Genomic DNA, 14,740 nt, shown 5'->3' with positions numbered 1-14,740 from the left:
CACTACCTCTTAAACAGTTGTTAAATCCCTCAGGGCTCAGTTTCTATATCTGTAAAATGAAGTTTATACTACTTGTATAACACTTTGCCAAAATGTTGCTGCAGCTCCATGTTTCCTTCCCTTACCTCACATTCTTCTTTCCACATACCCCTTAAGAGTTTCTCAGGCTGATTAAATTCCTTTCCAACATATGTCAGGCACTTACTTTCAATTCCTAATTATTAGGACCTGGTGCACATGCAGAAAAGGGATTGCAATTCTACAACCATTTATTAGGAATTAGTAAGGGCTTTCCCATACAACCCTGTAAGGAAGGCCTGAGCTTCTCATGCACAAGGTCTCTCACCTGCATTACAAAATGGCTCTGTTCAGCCTGCAAGAACCTCAGAGCTGATTGCATTGCAGATCAGTGTCAGATCCCAACTGTACCATACTACTGTGTAACTCAGTGGTCCCCAACTGTGGCCATCAGACCAGCAGTAGCAGCATCATTTGAGAACTTGTTAGAAACGCATGTTCTTGGGCCCTACCCCTCACATCTGTAACTCTGGGAGTGGGGCTGAGAAATGTGTGCTTTAATGACTTCTTTAGTAAATGCTAAAATTGAGACCCACTGCTATAACTACTGTCTAACACAACCTTCGAAATACTTCTACCAACAATAAATGGGTAAAAATAATTTCAAGTCCTGCTTTAGAATAATTCTGTAACCCCTGTGATTCAAGAAAATTCTGGGAATCATGCCAACAGCACAGGGCAAAGGTCATTACAAGAAAAAGCTCCATGAAATTAATATTTTGGTGGAGGATAAAACTTGCATTATATAGTAATGTCTTTAAAAATAAGAGACCCTAAGAAATTCATATATGATATTAATATCTTGCACACATCTTAAATAATTAGTTTTTTATCTCATGAGATTTGCAAATTCTGAAAATAACAAGGTTTCCCTTTCCCTTTGAAATGTAGAGCCAAATTTGTGGCCCACCTGCAGCCAAGTATGTAGGTTCTAATGACAGGCATTTATACTTCTCCATATTCCTACCTATGTTTTTATTAATTAGTTTATGCTTTCTTTTATTCTATATATGCTTATATAAGCTGCCTTGAAATTTTAACATAACAAAGTAGAAAATAAACAGATGAACGAATAAATGAACTGCTGTTCTTAGAATTGTATGTTTTCTTAAACGTTCCAGCATAACTGTTTTATCTTAACTATTTTTTTTCTTAGCTTGACAAGTGAATGAAAATGACTACTTTAATTTTTAAGTATCTTAATTCATATTATAAAAATACAATGATCCCTAAATTAAATTATGATTTTTTCATAGATAACTAAAATACTTAAAGAGAAATATAACCTGATACTTTCTGAACCAATATAAGCATAAAACATTATTCTTTTAGAGCTCTAAGAAGTTAAACTAATAACCCAGTGGTAGAGTTCACTGATTTTATTTCAAAATTCATTAATCTACATATTTATTTTAGTTCCTTTATAAAATACTGTATTTTTTTGCATGTGGTTTTGGAATGTTTCTGTTCTGCTCAGCAGAACGGTGTTATTTACTACCTTTACTAAAATTATCTGCTGGCTAGAATTTGTACATCTGTTCTTAATGTTCTTTCCCAAAACATTCCTTAGTGGCTGCTTGCCAATCCACTTTAGTGTTGATATTTTAAAGTATTAATTTATATATTAACTCATATTCAAAAGTAAGCTGTTGAAATAAAATTTCAACATTTAATTAAGCCTGCCTGATGGTTATTAAATATTGGCAACAAATGTACAACCTATTCTCTATTTGATATTATCCTATGTAGCCATATATTGCCAAGAAAAGTTTTCTTATATATTTAAGTTAAATTTACATATAATTATTTGATTCAACATTGTAAACAGGATTTATTGTTGCAAAGATCTCAACTGTAATGTTTTACCTAGATAAAACTAGGTAATTCAATTCCACAAATAGTTCTATATAAAAAGTATAGTATCAAGAACTATTAAAATAATCACATGAAAAATAAGTACATAAGATTATAGACAAATTAGTTATGTCTTATCCTGGCTCAATGCCTTAAAACATATTTGAACTCTATTTTGGTTTCACATAATTGTGTAGCACTGTTGAGAAGAAGATATGTGACAAAAAGATAAAAGCATCTTTAAAAAGCATTAAAACATTATGTAACTAGAGGAAAAACTTATTCCATTGTTCTATTAAAAACCTAGTTCATTAAGAGATGTTTCTGGAATACTATGATAGTGTTCTGGGTTAGTATCCAAATACAGGTGGTCCCCATTACAATTCCACTGGCTTCTACTATAGTCTGCCTATTTCAGTGTGATTACTGTCTGGAATGACAATTTTTGTACAGCTCCATAGCTACGTAATTAGAAAAAAAAACCAAAAACAACAAAACACCTGTAATATGTTGGTGTGCGTGTGTGTGTATGAATATTTAATGGCAAGAGGAGGGCATTATTTTACATTTTGGGTAGTGTCTGGCTTTGAAATTAGAAAGACTTAAGGTCAAATATTAGCTTATCTGCTTACTAACTGTTCCATATTGGCAAGTGTTAAGCAGCCACACCTCAGATCCAAATTCTAGTTTTTCTGTTTATACTCTAATTTTTCTTTAGCACAGCTCCTGGTACAGTATACACATATTGCAGATACTAGTCGTCGCATGCAGGTGCGTGCATATTAATTTTATCTTTTTTAAGTTAAGTATGAGCCCAATTTACAGGTATCTGCTTAATGCTTCTGAAATAAAAAATATTTTAAACCTGTATTTGCTAACAAAAACAAATATAAATTTTACTTAAGAAAAACATCCAATCCTACCTTTACACTGCATTCCTTGCCGAAAGAGGCCTTTCAGTAACCGCTTGCAGTACTGACATATGGTGGGACGGGTATAAGAGTGAACAGCAAATGTGTGTGGAACTTTTACCCTGCACATGACCATCTTTTCCATCCAAATTGGGCGACCACTCCAAGAAGGAATTCTCTTACTGGGTTCCTGGTGAACATGTGACTAAAACATAAGTAATTTCTATAAGTGTAAGTCGATATTAAAAACAAAGTATTAAGATCAGGGCTTGACCACAAAAGTCATTTATTTCAAACACTAAAGCCAAAAACCTAAAAATGTGCATCTCAGCAGTTTCCTTTGGAAGCTTAGCTTACCAACCCTTGAATGAGAAAAGTGCAGACTTTTTTTTGCTATTATTTATGCTAGAAAACAAAAAGATATTTTCATTCTCACATACATATATTCACTGATTAACTATTATTTCCAGGTACATATGACATTTTACAAATAAAAAACAGAACTTAAAATGAATTTATAACATGTTCAAATACCTTCAAAAACCTTACCAAGAAATTAGTCACAGGAAAATTAAGTAAATTCAGAAAATGTTAGTGCTGCTCACGCTGAGTTACTGAATACAACGTCTGAAAACATTCTGAAACAAGCCTTAGTTTTTCTAATTTATTTTAACAAATACTAAAACAAGCATGTGAAAATCTAAGTTTAATTAATGTTGATGATACAAACAATGGCAGATACAAACTAAAACAACTTTACCCTTAGTAATTATGCTTTAGGAAGTTCCTTAATATTTTAAGTATTTTCCAATTATTTGGGTTTTTTCTCTTAGGTGAGCAAAAAGGAAAGTTAAAGGTGGTGTTGGTTAAAATTTTTTGTGTAATCTGAGGGATAAATGGATTATTTAACTATGAACCTTTCTAAGTATACAAAGGAAATAATCAATTTAAATTATAGTCAGATGAATATGGTTCATCATATTAATTCAGCATTCACTGATTATAACTGGCCAGGCTCTATATCAGAAATATGAAAATGAATACAGTCTATATTCTCAAGAACAAAATCCAAATACCTAACTACCACCTAGATGTATAACAATTTTGTTGTAGCTGCTTGCATCTTCACTGCCAGAACTTCCTTCTATAACTAGTAATGTCTGTAACTCAGAGAAGCTGAGTCATGGTACATTGGGGTATGTTCAACCACTAGAAGCAAAAGAAGCCAGAAAAAAACAAGAGATAGAGAAGTATACAGGAGAAATGAGGGGAGGAGAAAATAAAAGGCTTTTTTGAAAAAAGTAGGAAGAAGGAAAAAGAAAAGGACTGACCATTGGAGGACAGCACTGTAAAAATAACACAGATACAGCCTCTGATGGATAGTTTTTCACTAAAGTGTAGCCAGAAATGTTCTAAAGAAAATTATGAAGCAGTTTAAGAAGAGGACAAAAAGATGGGACTTCCCTGGTGGCACAGTGGTTAAGAATCTGCCTGCCAATGCCGGGGACACGGGTTCGAGTCCTGGTCCGGGAAGATCCCACATGCCGCGGAGCAACTAAGCCCATGCGCCACAACTACTGAGCCTACGCTCTAGAGCCTGCGAGCCACAACTACTGAAGCCCGCATGCCACAACTACTAAGCCTGCGCTCTAGAGCCCGTGAGCCACAACTACTGAAGTCTGCACGCCTAGAGCCCGTGCTCTGCAACAAGAGAAGCCACCACAATGAGAAGCCTGAGCCCGCAATGAAGAGTAGCCCCTGCTCGCCGCAACTAGAGAAAGGCCATGCACAACAATGAAGACCCAACATAGCCAAAAATAAATAAATTAAATAAATTTAAAAAAAAAGGAAAGTACAAAAAGAATGTTAAAACACGAACCAAACTTACATATTTCAGCTGTCTAAGGTATCCTGCTCTAGTGTGGCCCACCCCTTCTCCATTTACACACCACCCTCAGCAAAAGGAGCACCACAGTGATTCTGCAGAGCTGATAAAGCAGCCAGTGGGAACTAGAAACAGATGCTTTAAGCTTTTGCTCATCCCTGGCCCCCTAGTCTAGTGGTGACTCAACACTGTGCTTCTCTTGCTTCTGCCTCTACCACTCAGTTTGTCTCAAGTTTAAAACATGTAACATGGAAAGGCTGATTTAGCCAGTTTTGCCTTTTGTCAGGTCCTGCTGGGATTGGGGTATCAGGGACATGGTACAGAGCATGTTTATAAGGAACTACTCAGGGGGCTGTGGTTGTAGGAGCCACCCAATTTTTCATGTCTAGTACAAGTAGTTATTTATGTTATTAGCCCTATTTTACATATGAAAAAACGGGCTCAAAGGGATTAATACTACTAAAGCATTAGTATTAAAATCAAAACTTAGACCTGGGTCTTCTACACAGCAGTCCAGTGATTCTTTTTTTTTATAAATTTATTTATTTTATTTTTGGCTGTGTTGGGTCTTCGTTGCTGCGTGCGGGCTTTCTCTAGTTGCGGTGAGCAGGGGCTTCGTTGCAGTGCACAGGCTTCTCATTGCGGTGTCTTCTCTTGTTGTGGAGCACGAGCTCTAGGCGCGCGGGCTTCAGTAGTTGCGGCACGCGGGCTCAATAGTTGTGGGTCACAGGCTCTAGAGCACAGGCTCAGTAGTTGTGGTGCACGGGCTTAGTTGCTCCGCGGCATGTGGGATCTTCCTGGACCAGGGATCGAACCCATGTCCCATGCATTGGCAGGTGGATTCTCAACCACTGCGCCACGAGGGAAGCCCGGTCCAGTGATTCTTAACCTTTTCCCAATCCCAGCATACCTGGGCACATACTGCAATCTTACCAGTAACAGTGGTTTACCGTCTATTTAGTGAGGAAGGCAGGAAAGGTACAGAGGACTTAACCAGAATTTGGAGGACAGAGAATGTTGGTAGAATTACCTAGAGCACTTGGTTAAAATGTGAGCACTCAGATGAGAGTAACTAGAATTAAATGAAAGTTCTTTTCTTACTTTGCTTTAATGTCTCTCTTTACAAATTACTGCTTAGCTTAAACTCTTATTTCTTTCTTATTAATGTATAGCCAGAAATATTCTAAAAGTAATTATTTCCACAGTGTGGGCTTAAACTAATTTTGGCTGAAGTATTGCTCACAAAAACTTCATAACAATATTGCCAACTCTCAGTCATGTAAAACAATAAAGGCAATAAAAGCATTTAAAGGGGGCAATTCCCCAATTATATGTATTTGAGTTTGGAACATTATTCAATGAAAGAAATATCTCTACTTTTATGTGTACACTTAGGCCCAGAAGTTTCTTTCTACTTTGATTCTGTCCTACCCCTCAGGAATTTTCCCAAATGGGTAATTCCCTGGTGTCCAGTGGTTAGGACTCTGCGCTTTCACTGCTGAGGGTGTGGGTTTGATCCCTGGTCGAGAACTAAGATCCCACAAGCTGTGCGGCACGGCCAAAAAAAAAAAACTTCCCAAATGCATTGCAATGAACATTAATCTCTCTCATCTCCAAATAGCCATCACTCAATTCTGGTTTCTCTAATCTCAGTGGTTCCATTTTAACCAAATTCAATGAACAGTCTATCTTCTTCTGCCTCTCCATCTCTTTACTTGATTCCCTTTAGACTGACTTCAGAAACTAACAGAAGCTGCCTTCTTACATGTAAACGATGACAACCCCAGAGTCAGATTCAAAGGCTCCTGTTCCAACTGGCCTTTTCTTATCTAGTAGTCAATGAAGTTTAATATCTTGACTCCTTAGAAACTTTTCCTCGTGCCTTACATACGAAATCAGGATAACAGCTATACCTTCCAGGACAGGGGTGAGGATTACACAGAAAAGCTAAGTGAAGCAGCCAGCGTGAAGACTGGCACCTGAGAAGTTATGAGGCTCTGACTGGGCAGCCACTTAGAGTTAGTGCTTCTCTAAACTTGGTTCAGATTCAGGTTCAGATTGCTCCCATCTCCACACTGCTATCTCCTTCATTCCTTTACAGTATACTCTTTTACTACTCTTTCTTCCCTCTGATTTTCCTCCATGAGCTCTCAGCTCTTCTCTTACTGTACCTTATTCATAATTTTGAGACTGCACGCTTGGACTGACAAATGTAACCCTGAGATTCCTCTCTACAATTTCTACTTGTTCTAAAATACTCTGCACAATCTAACCAATTCAAACATGTCACTCTACTTCTCATATTTCCCTAAGGAAGTTTCATCTTTGGGATAAAATATAAATGAATGAATAATACATTATTCATCTGCTCTGTCCTGCCATTTCCTAATCTTGCAATACTCAGTGGGTATGGCTGACACACCAGTATCATTTGTGGGGTTCTCAAAACAACATGTGTTCATCCTACAGTTCCCAATCTTAGCTAAGTTTCCTGTGCAGTTTGTGTATAAAATGTATTAACTTTTCTATTACCAATCTTTCCCCAAGCTTTTGTATGTGTTTATAATAACTCTTTGCTCTCAGTTCCTAATGCTACAGCATTCTTCTTCTACTTTAAAAATCTCATAGTAGGGCTACGCAATATGGAAATATGGGATTTTTGTGAAAGAATTTCAGAAGCTTTTACTCCAGTGCCTCGGTTTAGCAAAATCTTGTGACGAGGGTGTCAAGACAACAGCCCAAAGACTTGATTTTGCCATTAATATATAGAAGACCAAAGGGGTTATAGAAATAACTAAATGTTAAGATTGTAATGTATAGATGGAAGTCATTTTAAGTAGTACCAAATGAATAGGTGGTTATTTCTTTCTTCCCTGATCTACTACATTTACCCTTGAGGGGTACAAGATATGAGGAAAAGTCATTGATTTACAAATAATCAGATCTGGGTTGAATTCTAATATTGCTTACTAATTTGCTCTGTGACTTCAGTCAAGTCACTTGACTGTTCTGAGTCCCAGCGGTCTCATGGTATAGAGATCTACTAATATACCTCACTGGAATATTAAGGATCAGTGATCAGTGGTGTCACTCAAACACTCATTCATTTATGAGTGAGTACCCAGAAGTACAAGGTATGGTGCTGGGCATGATGGGGCCAACAAAGTCGTGAATATTGTCCTCTCTAAATAGATCATAAGCTACAAACACTATGATATTAAGGTAGAATGCTATACACACCATTAGGGAGATTTGAAAAGTGCTATGTCATTCAGAAAAGTAACTTCTAGGTAAAGGGGAATCAGGTAAGGTAGCTGCTGAGCTAGGTCTGGAAAAAAGCATGTAGGATAGATACCAAAAAGAGCAAATGTAGGGGGGAAAGGGTGTGTTCAAGGAATGATGAATATTACAGACTGTCAGAAACATAGAATATATAAAGGTGTCCTAGTGGGGAGTAATCTAATCAGAGTTGTTGTATATTAAGCTGTAGTGAAGTGTGGAGACCAGGAGTCGGGATACTGGTTAGGAGGTTGATCTTATGGTCCAAGTGATAAGGTTATCACAAAGTATACAAAATGCAATTCATGACTATTGGTAAGCCCTGTCTACAGTAATACGTTTTAAGTTTCTTAAGTGTAGGAATGTTACTATTTTTCAGTATATAACTTATGTTTTAAGATGATGTTATATATCCTGCAGAAACGTAAGGAGTAAGTAGTAAAATGCCCTCTATTACCTTAGAATACATACCTCTTCAGTGGGAAGGGCTACATATTCAGTCTGCAGGGGTCTTGGAACTGAGAGGCCGGGTCCTGGCAGGGATACATTTGACAGACGTCTCTTTCTTACACCACTACAGTTATTTGGAATCTTGAAGGCACATCGTTTATGGTAATTTAATCCACAGCCTAAACATATTTTAAAAGGTTAAAAAAATTTTTTTTAACTTTACTATATAAGTGTGTACATAAAAAAATAGGTGCTTCCTTTATTTATTTTCTCTGGCAGCAATAGTTATCCTAATGAAGAACCCAGATGACAAGCTAGAAGAATAGGAAACGTGTAGAAAGGTTATTTAGAAAGGTTAAGTTGGCTAAAGCAGTGGTTTCTTCAAGTGTGCTCCTCAAGGCAGCACCTGAGAATTGTTAGAAATCTAAATTACTGGGCTCCACCACAGATCTACTGAATCAAAAACTTTGGGGATGGGGCCTAGCAAAGTATGTTTCAACAAGTCCTCAAGGTGATTCTGATACACGACAGAGTTTGAGAACCTCTGGCTTAAAGAACTTCAGCAAACTGTAGACTGTGTACCAAATTACTCCTATGACATGTGAAAATTATATTAAATTCAAATTCCAGTGTTCATAAATAATTTTATTGGAACAAAGCATACTCATTTGTTTACAACCTGTCTATGGCTATTTTCATGCTATCAATACAACAGCAAAGTGAAGTCATTGTAAAGAGACCACATGGCCAGCAAAATTTAAAATATGTACTCTCTGGCCCTTTACAGAAAATATTTATTGACTAATCAGAAATGTGCACCCGCATCCCACCCCCTGGTAATTCTAATACAGGATAACCATACCTCTCCAATTCTAAACCTTGGGTACTACCTAGTCACTACCAATGATCTTGTTTTTTCATTGATGATTACTGAACGCAAATGTGAAATCCTATTTCAAATGAAACAAAAATTTAGAACACATACCTTCACATTTCAGTCCCTGACGTACCAATCCCCAGAGCATCTCACCACAGTAATCACAGAAAGTAGGAGCTTTGTAAGAATGTACATAGAGAGTATGTGGACGAATCTGAAAGTCTTCTACTGTGGCCAAAGCTTTTAAAAAAGAAAAATATTCAAATAAACCCGGTACTTGTAATTGTGATGAGATTAAGAACATTGACCATATTCATTTGTCAAAGTACACAGAATCTTTTTTTCTGAAAGTTTCATCTGACCATAAAAATAAATTATTTTCAGCAGCTAATATTGTGGTTTTCAAACTCTATTTTAGGAACTTCACCAAATTCAAATAATTTGAGCTCCAAAAGTAGGTCTATAGGTAGGTATTTTGACCTCCAAAAGCATTTTCTCGGAGTGGTAACATTGCAAATAATTGTCAAGATTTATTTTAGCTAGTTAAAACTATTTAACTTATAATGTACTGGGAAATAGAAGACTAAAGTTAAAAAAAATTGCAGAACTTAACATTAAGTTATAGCAATGTTTCTGTGGGAAACACACTCAGTTCTAATTTAGGATCCCAGGATACACTCTGTTCTCCAGAGTCCTAGTGGTTAGGATAAAGAGACTCTTCTCCCCTTTGTGGGCAAGCCAACAGCAGCAGACGCAACCACCATCAGACATCCTCTCAACACTACCTGCAAGTCATTAGTGGATATCCCCGTGGCCTGATGTAGGGTCCAGGGCAAGAGAGGAATAGATGTGAGCATGACCTCCAGGGAGGACCGGGAGTGAAGCCCCTCTGGAGTGAAAAGAATTGCGATGTGTATAGAATTTGGGGTTGTGGCAGAGAAGATGAATGGGAAGGATAAGAGACTAATAAGGAAAGGTGATAGTCAGAGAGGATCTCAAGAACAAGCTGCAAATATGAATTTGGGAAGAGAAAAAAAAAATGGTGGCAGGACTCTGGACTCTTGACGGGCTTTTCTTCCTTTCTTTCTCTTCCATTTCTTTCCTTTCCTCCCTCCCCTTCTCCTCTCTTCCTCCCTCTTTCCTTTGCTGCCAAACAAGAAGTTTTGCAGGCCTACTATATATATTCTTTGTTCCTTTACACTTCTCACTAACAATCCTGCCCACTTGTTGGATGAGATAATAGCAGGAGCTAAAGACAATGGATGGCAAGAATGGGTGAGAGAGGAAAGGAGAGAATAAGAAAATGTCCACAGAGAACAAAAAGAGAAGGAGCATTATTTAAGTCATGGAATCAACCAGTATTGCAGTTTCCTCTTCTAAATCTTCATTATTTCTCCTTTTTTTCTCATTTTCTTTTCTGAACCCTAATTCTCTTCTATGCTCTTCAAAGAAACAGGGAAAGGGACCAGAATTTCAGTGTAATTGTTTTATTTCTTTGACTCAAGAGATGAACATATTCTTCTTCTGGTTCAACTGATAATTCCCTTAGCTTAGTAACACTCAAATAAGTAATTCAGGGCTTATTTTCCTACTTTCTCATCTGTGATATAACCTTCCTGAAAGTAAAAATCACATAGTAACCATTATTACAGATGAAAGAAGTAAGCAACTGTAGTACAAAGTATAATTGAACACAGCATTTAGTTAAATGCAAAAAATAAGGCTCGTTGAAAAGAAAGGCAACAAAATAAACTATTTACTTACCTGAAAGAACAACTTCTACTAGGTCTCCTTCATGTATTTCTTCTGCTGAGGTAATCAGCTGCAAAATATTTTCTGAGTTCATGTCATGGCGAAAGAGAAGAATTTTGTCATACATGCCAAAGAATCCACACTCTGGAAACTGCAGGAAAATGGTCCTATATCAGTATACCTACAGCTTTCTAATTTTATAAGCAAATGTCTCAACCTTATAAAATAATTTTAAATGTAGTTTTTAGCCTAACACTATTTGCTAACAATTCTATTAATATCCAAAAAGATCAACCATGTGCATCCTGGTTAATTCTCAAGTTCAAAAATATAAAAGTAAGCAATATAAATAATCGTTGATTATCTTAAAACGTGTTTCTTAGAAGTACAGAATTTCTTTATTCAGTTACTGATGGAGAATACAATCTTGAACTTAGTGCTTCTCTTACAAAGCCTGAAAGATAAGCAGTCTTTCCTGTCCTCTAGAACTGAGCTTCCCATACGGTTAGCTACCAGCCACATGCAGTTATTTAAATTGAATTAAAGTTAAATAAAATTAAAAGTTTAGTTCCTCAGTCACTCTAGCCACATTCCATGTGCTCAATCACCACCTCAGCTACTGGCTACCATTCTGGACAGTGGAGATACAGAACACTTCCATCATCACAGTAAATTCTATTGAATAGTGCTGGTAGAAGATCAATAATTCCCAAACTACAGTCACAGGAGTACCAATTCCTACATTTCTGCCAAATGGACCTATAATTCCTAGCATTTATCTAATATTTTCTTTAATATACTCACTGTAATTACAAATACATGATTCTTTATGGTAGCTTTCTTTTCAAAAAATCTTTGCCCAGAGCAGGACTTACAGATCTGTTGACATATGCCCTTTGTGTAAATATTTCAAAGCTTCTACATTTTGTGACTACATTACTGAGACACTTTGGGGATTAGTATACCAAGGACTAAAATATGAAGGTGTGAGTCTAAAATGTTTTATAGTTACTAAAGTTGTTTAAGAGACAACTTTAAGTACTTGCCTTACAAAATAACTTTAATTTTTAAAACAATTTTTAAAAAGACCATTTTCTAAACTATCAGTACCTTGCAAAATGCTGCTGCAGACAGTTCTAATTTCTTTAGCTGATTTCAAAACTGTATACTCTCACTGATTTATTTTGACTCCTCACAGAATATCCTTTAACGCACTATACAGTATGTCACCGTCCTGCACTGAACAGCCTGATATATATCTGTCACACTAAACTGTAAACGCATTTTTGCAGGGATGTTGCTGAGGATGGTTCACCTACTTCATATAGTAGCCCTTCTTTGTGAGGGCCCATAAAAGAAATTTCTCTGGTTGGTTTTATAATATGAACAATTTGATCATGTAACTAATCATGTTTTCTTGTTTACTTTGCCCACTGCAAAACGCCAAGCCTAATTTGTAGCCTAATTCTAACATTAGTCTAGGATCTTATGGCATATGTTTTAGGTGCAGATACCAACCTAGCTTCATTTTATTTTGTGACCTTAATTTTCCCATTAAAAATTCTTACATGTATCTCTAAAAGAGTCTCAATTTTTTGGGAAAAAGTTGAATTTTTAAGAATTGAAAATAATGACTTAATTAGAAATTTTAAAGTTTATTTGCATTTTAAAAAACCTACCGAGTAAATAATGAAAAAGTGCAGAAATATTTAGATTTTTTATAATGCTCATTCTCTTTTCAAATATTTGAGTTACCAACATTTTATAAAACCTCATAATATGCTTTAAACATAACTCTAACAGCTTAAAAATTTTCCTTTGAAAAGAGTAAAAATATAGAATCAAAATTATTTTCATTAAATTTTAATTTAAAATTGAAATGTTATTAAGTTTGATTTAGTTATTATTAAATTAGAAAACATCTAATGGGAAGTAAAACATCCCCATAACTTAGCTGCAATAATTCTTAAGGATTAATAAAAAGGATTTCACATTCCATCTTTACAAAATCTCTAACAAAATATTTGTATGAATAAAACTCATTTAAAAAATTCACTTTTTAAAAAATTCACATCCTCTAAGTGTAAGGCCCTATGGTTTGTAAAGGTAAGACAGTCAGTCTTTGCCTTCCAGGGGCTTACAATCTAGTAAAAAGAGAAATAAAACAAATATATAACATGATAAGAGAAATGCCAAGAATGAAAAATAAAATTCTAGAAGAGGGAATAAAAACTTTAACTGGGAATGTAGACAATCACTTCAACAGTGATATTTGAGCAGAATCATAAAGAGAAGCAAGGTTTCCATAGGTAGAAAGTGAAAGGGTCATCATTGAGAAAGTACAAGGTAAATGAGAGAAGGTAAGTCAGTGGACCCATACGATTGGAGAATGAAGTGGGTGGGTAGAAAGAAGGCAAAAAAGTACACAGGGACCATACAAACAGAGAAGCCTGGAATCAACAGAGCTGGGTCCAAGCTTTGCAACCTACCAACTACAGCACCTTACATAAGCTGCTTAACCTCTCAACGATCAACAGGAATATTAACTTTAAATGGTTCTTATCAAAATTAAATTACTTGATGTTTATAAAAAACTAACCACTATGATCAAGAAACACTAGTGGTTTATATTATTCTATATCCAAAGGGGGAGAGACAAGGGGTTCCAGAGCAAGGCAGTAACATGATCAAATCTGTATTTTAAAGGGATAATGCTGATAGCACTGTGTAGCAGGAACTGGAACAAGAAGAGACAGAGCAAGCTCCTAAATAGAAGGCAGAAGCTATCGGTCAGGAAAGAGGTATCAGGGTCTGGATTTTACCGTAAGAAGATGGAAAGCAAGACAACAAGGAACACTTCCCTCTAGAAACTACCTCTGGTAAATTATATGGATCACTTATACTGTTGACCAAACTAAAAGTCCCCATAACTAAATAACTAAATAAACACATCAATGAGAGAGGAAAAATATTAAAATAAAAAATTTATGTCTTAGAAAAAATGGAGATAAAATAATCTTGATAAACACATGACCCAATGAAGTCATATTAGCATTATTAAGAGACTAAAGAGCAAACAAAAAGAATTATAGGGAGTATTAAGAATATTTATTTAAAATAAGCATTTGTGTACCAAGCTGGGAAGTCTTCAGTGATGATAAGGAATAAAGTAACTTTCTAGCAAATGTTTACACACTATATTCATCTATATCATTGAGAAATTACAGAATTCCAAGGGGGAGGAAATGTAATAACTAGCCTGTGAAAAAGAGATTTCTGCTATTCATAATTATGATCTACAGGTGTGTTTAGCAGGATATTTAGGAATTCTCTGAAAACAAAGGTCCCCACAAAATGAAGTAAAAGAAAATGTGGCCTGAAGAAAAGCCAGAGAGAATATTAAATATTGTCACTGAACATCAGGAAACACTGTGGCCAACCTTTAAAAACATTATGAATCTTGAGGCATGAGTATATTAAACATTTAAAAAGAAGAAAACAAGGAAATAAAACATAATAACACATTTTAAAAAACCTAAACAACTGTACTGAGGAAAAACCCCACAAAAAAACGAAAAATAAAACCCTGTTAATAATTATTTGAATATATAGGGATTGACTGTTCATGATTTTTAAAAATTCAGAAATTGGTTT

General features: G+C 35.7%; 1 protein-coding gene across 6 annotated transcripts in view; it reads right to left on the bottom strand.

Annotated features, from left to right (window-relative positions):
- Window positions 1-14,740, bottom strand: part of PRKD3 (protein kinase D3) — a 76,258-nt gene that overhangs the window by 27,167 nt on the left and 34,351 nt on the right. For 3 of the 6 annotated variants that reach the window (XM_060169894.1, XM_060169896.1, XM_060169895.1), the window contains exons 3-6: window positions 11,099-11,237; window positions 9,443-9,574; window positions 8,479-8,636; window positions 2,856-3,048 (exon numbers count right to left, since the gene is read on the bottom strand). In XM_060169894.1, the coding sequence (XP_060025877.1) occupies window positions 2,856-3,048; window positions 8,479-8,636; window positions 9,443-9,574; window positions 11,099-11,237 (622 nt within the window). Of the gene's footprint in view, window positions 1-2,855; window positions 3,049-8,478; window positions 8,637-9,442; window positions 9,575-10,119; window positions 10,207-11,098; window positions 11,238-14,740 lie in introns of those variants that run through there. The other 3 variants (XM_060169897.1, XM_060169899.1, XM_060169898.1) reach the window with 3 other exon arrangements.

Source organism: Lagenorhynchus albirostris, chromosome 13 (assembly GCF_949774975.1).
Source record: "Lagenorhynchus albirostris chromosome 13, mLagAlb1.1, whole genome shotgun sequence".
Classification (NCBI taxonomy): Eukaryota; Metazoa; Chordata; class Mammalia; order Artiodactyla; family Delphinidae; genus Lagenorhynchus; species Lagenorhynchus albirostris.
Note: the sequence above shows the minus strand (reverse complement) of the source record. Positions and strands in the feature narration are given on the sequence as shown.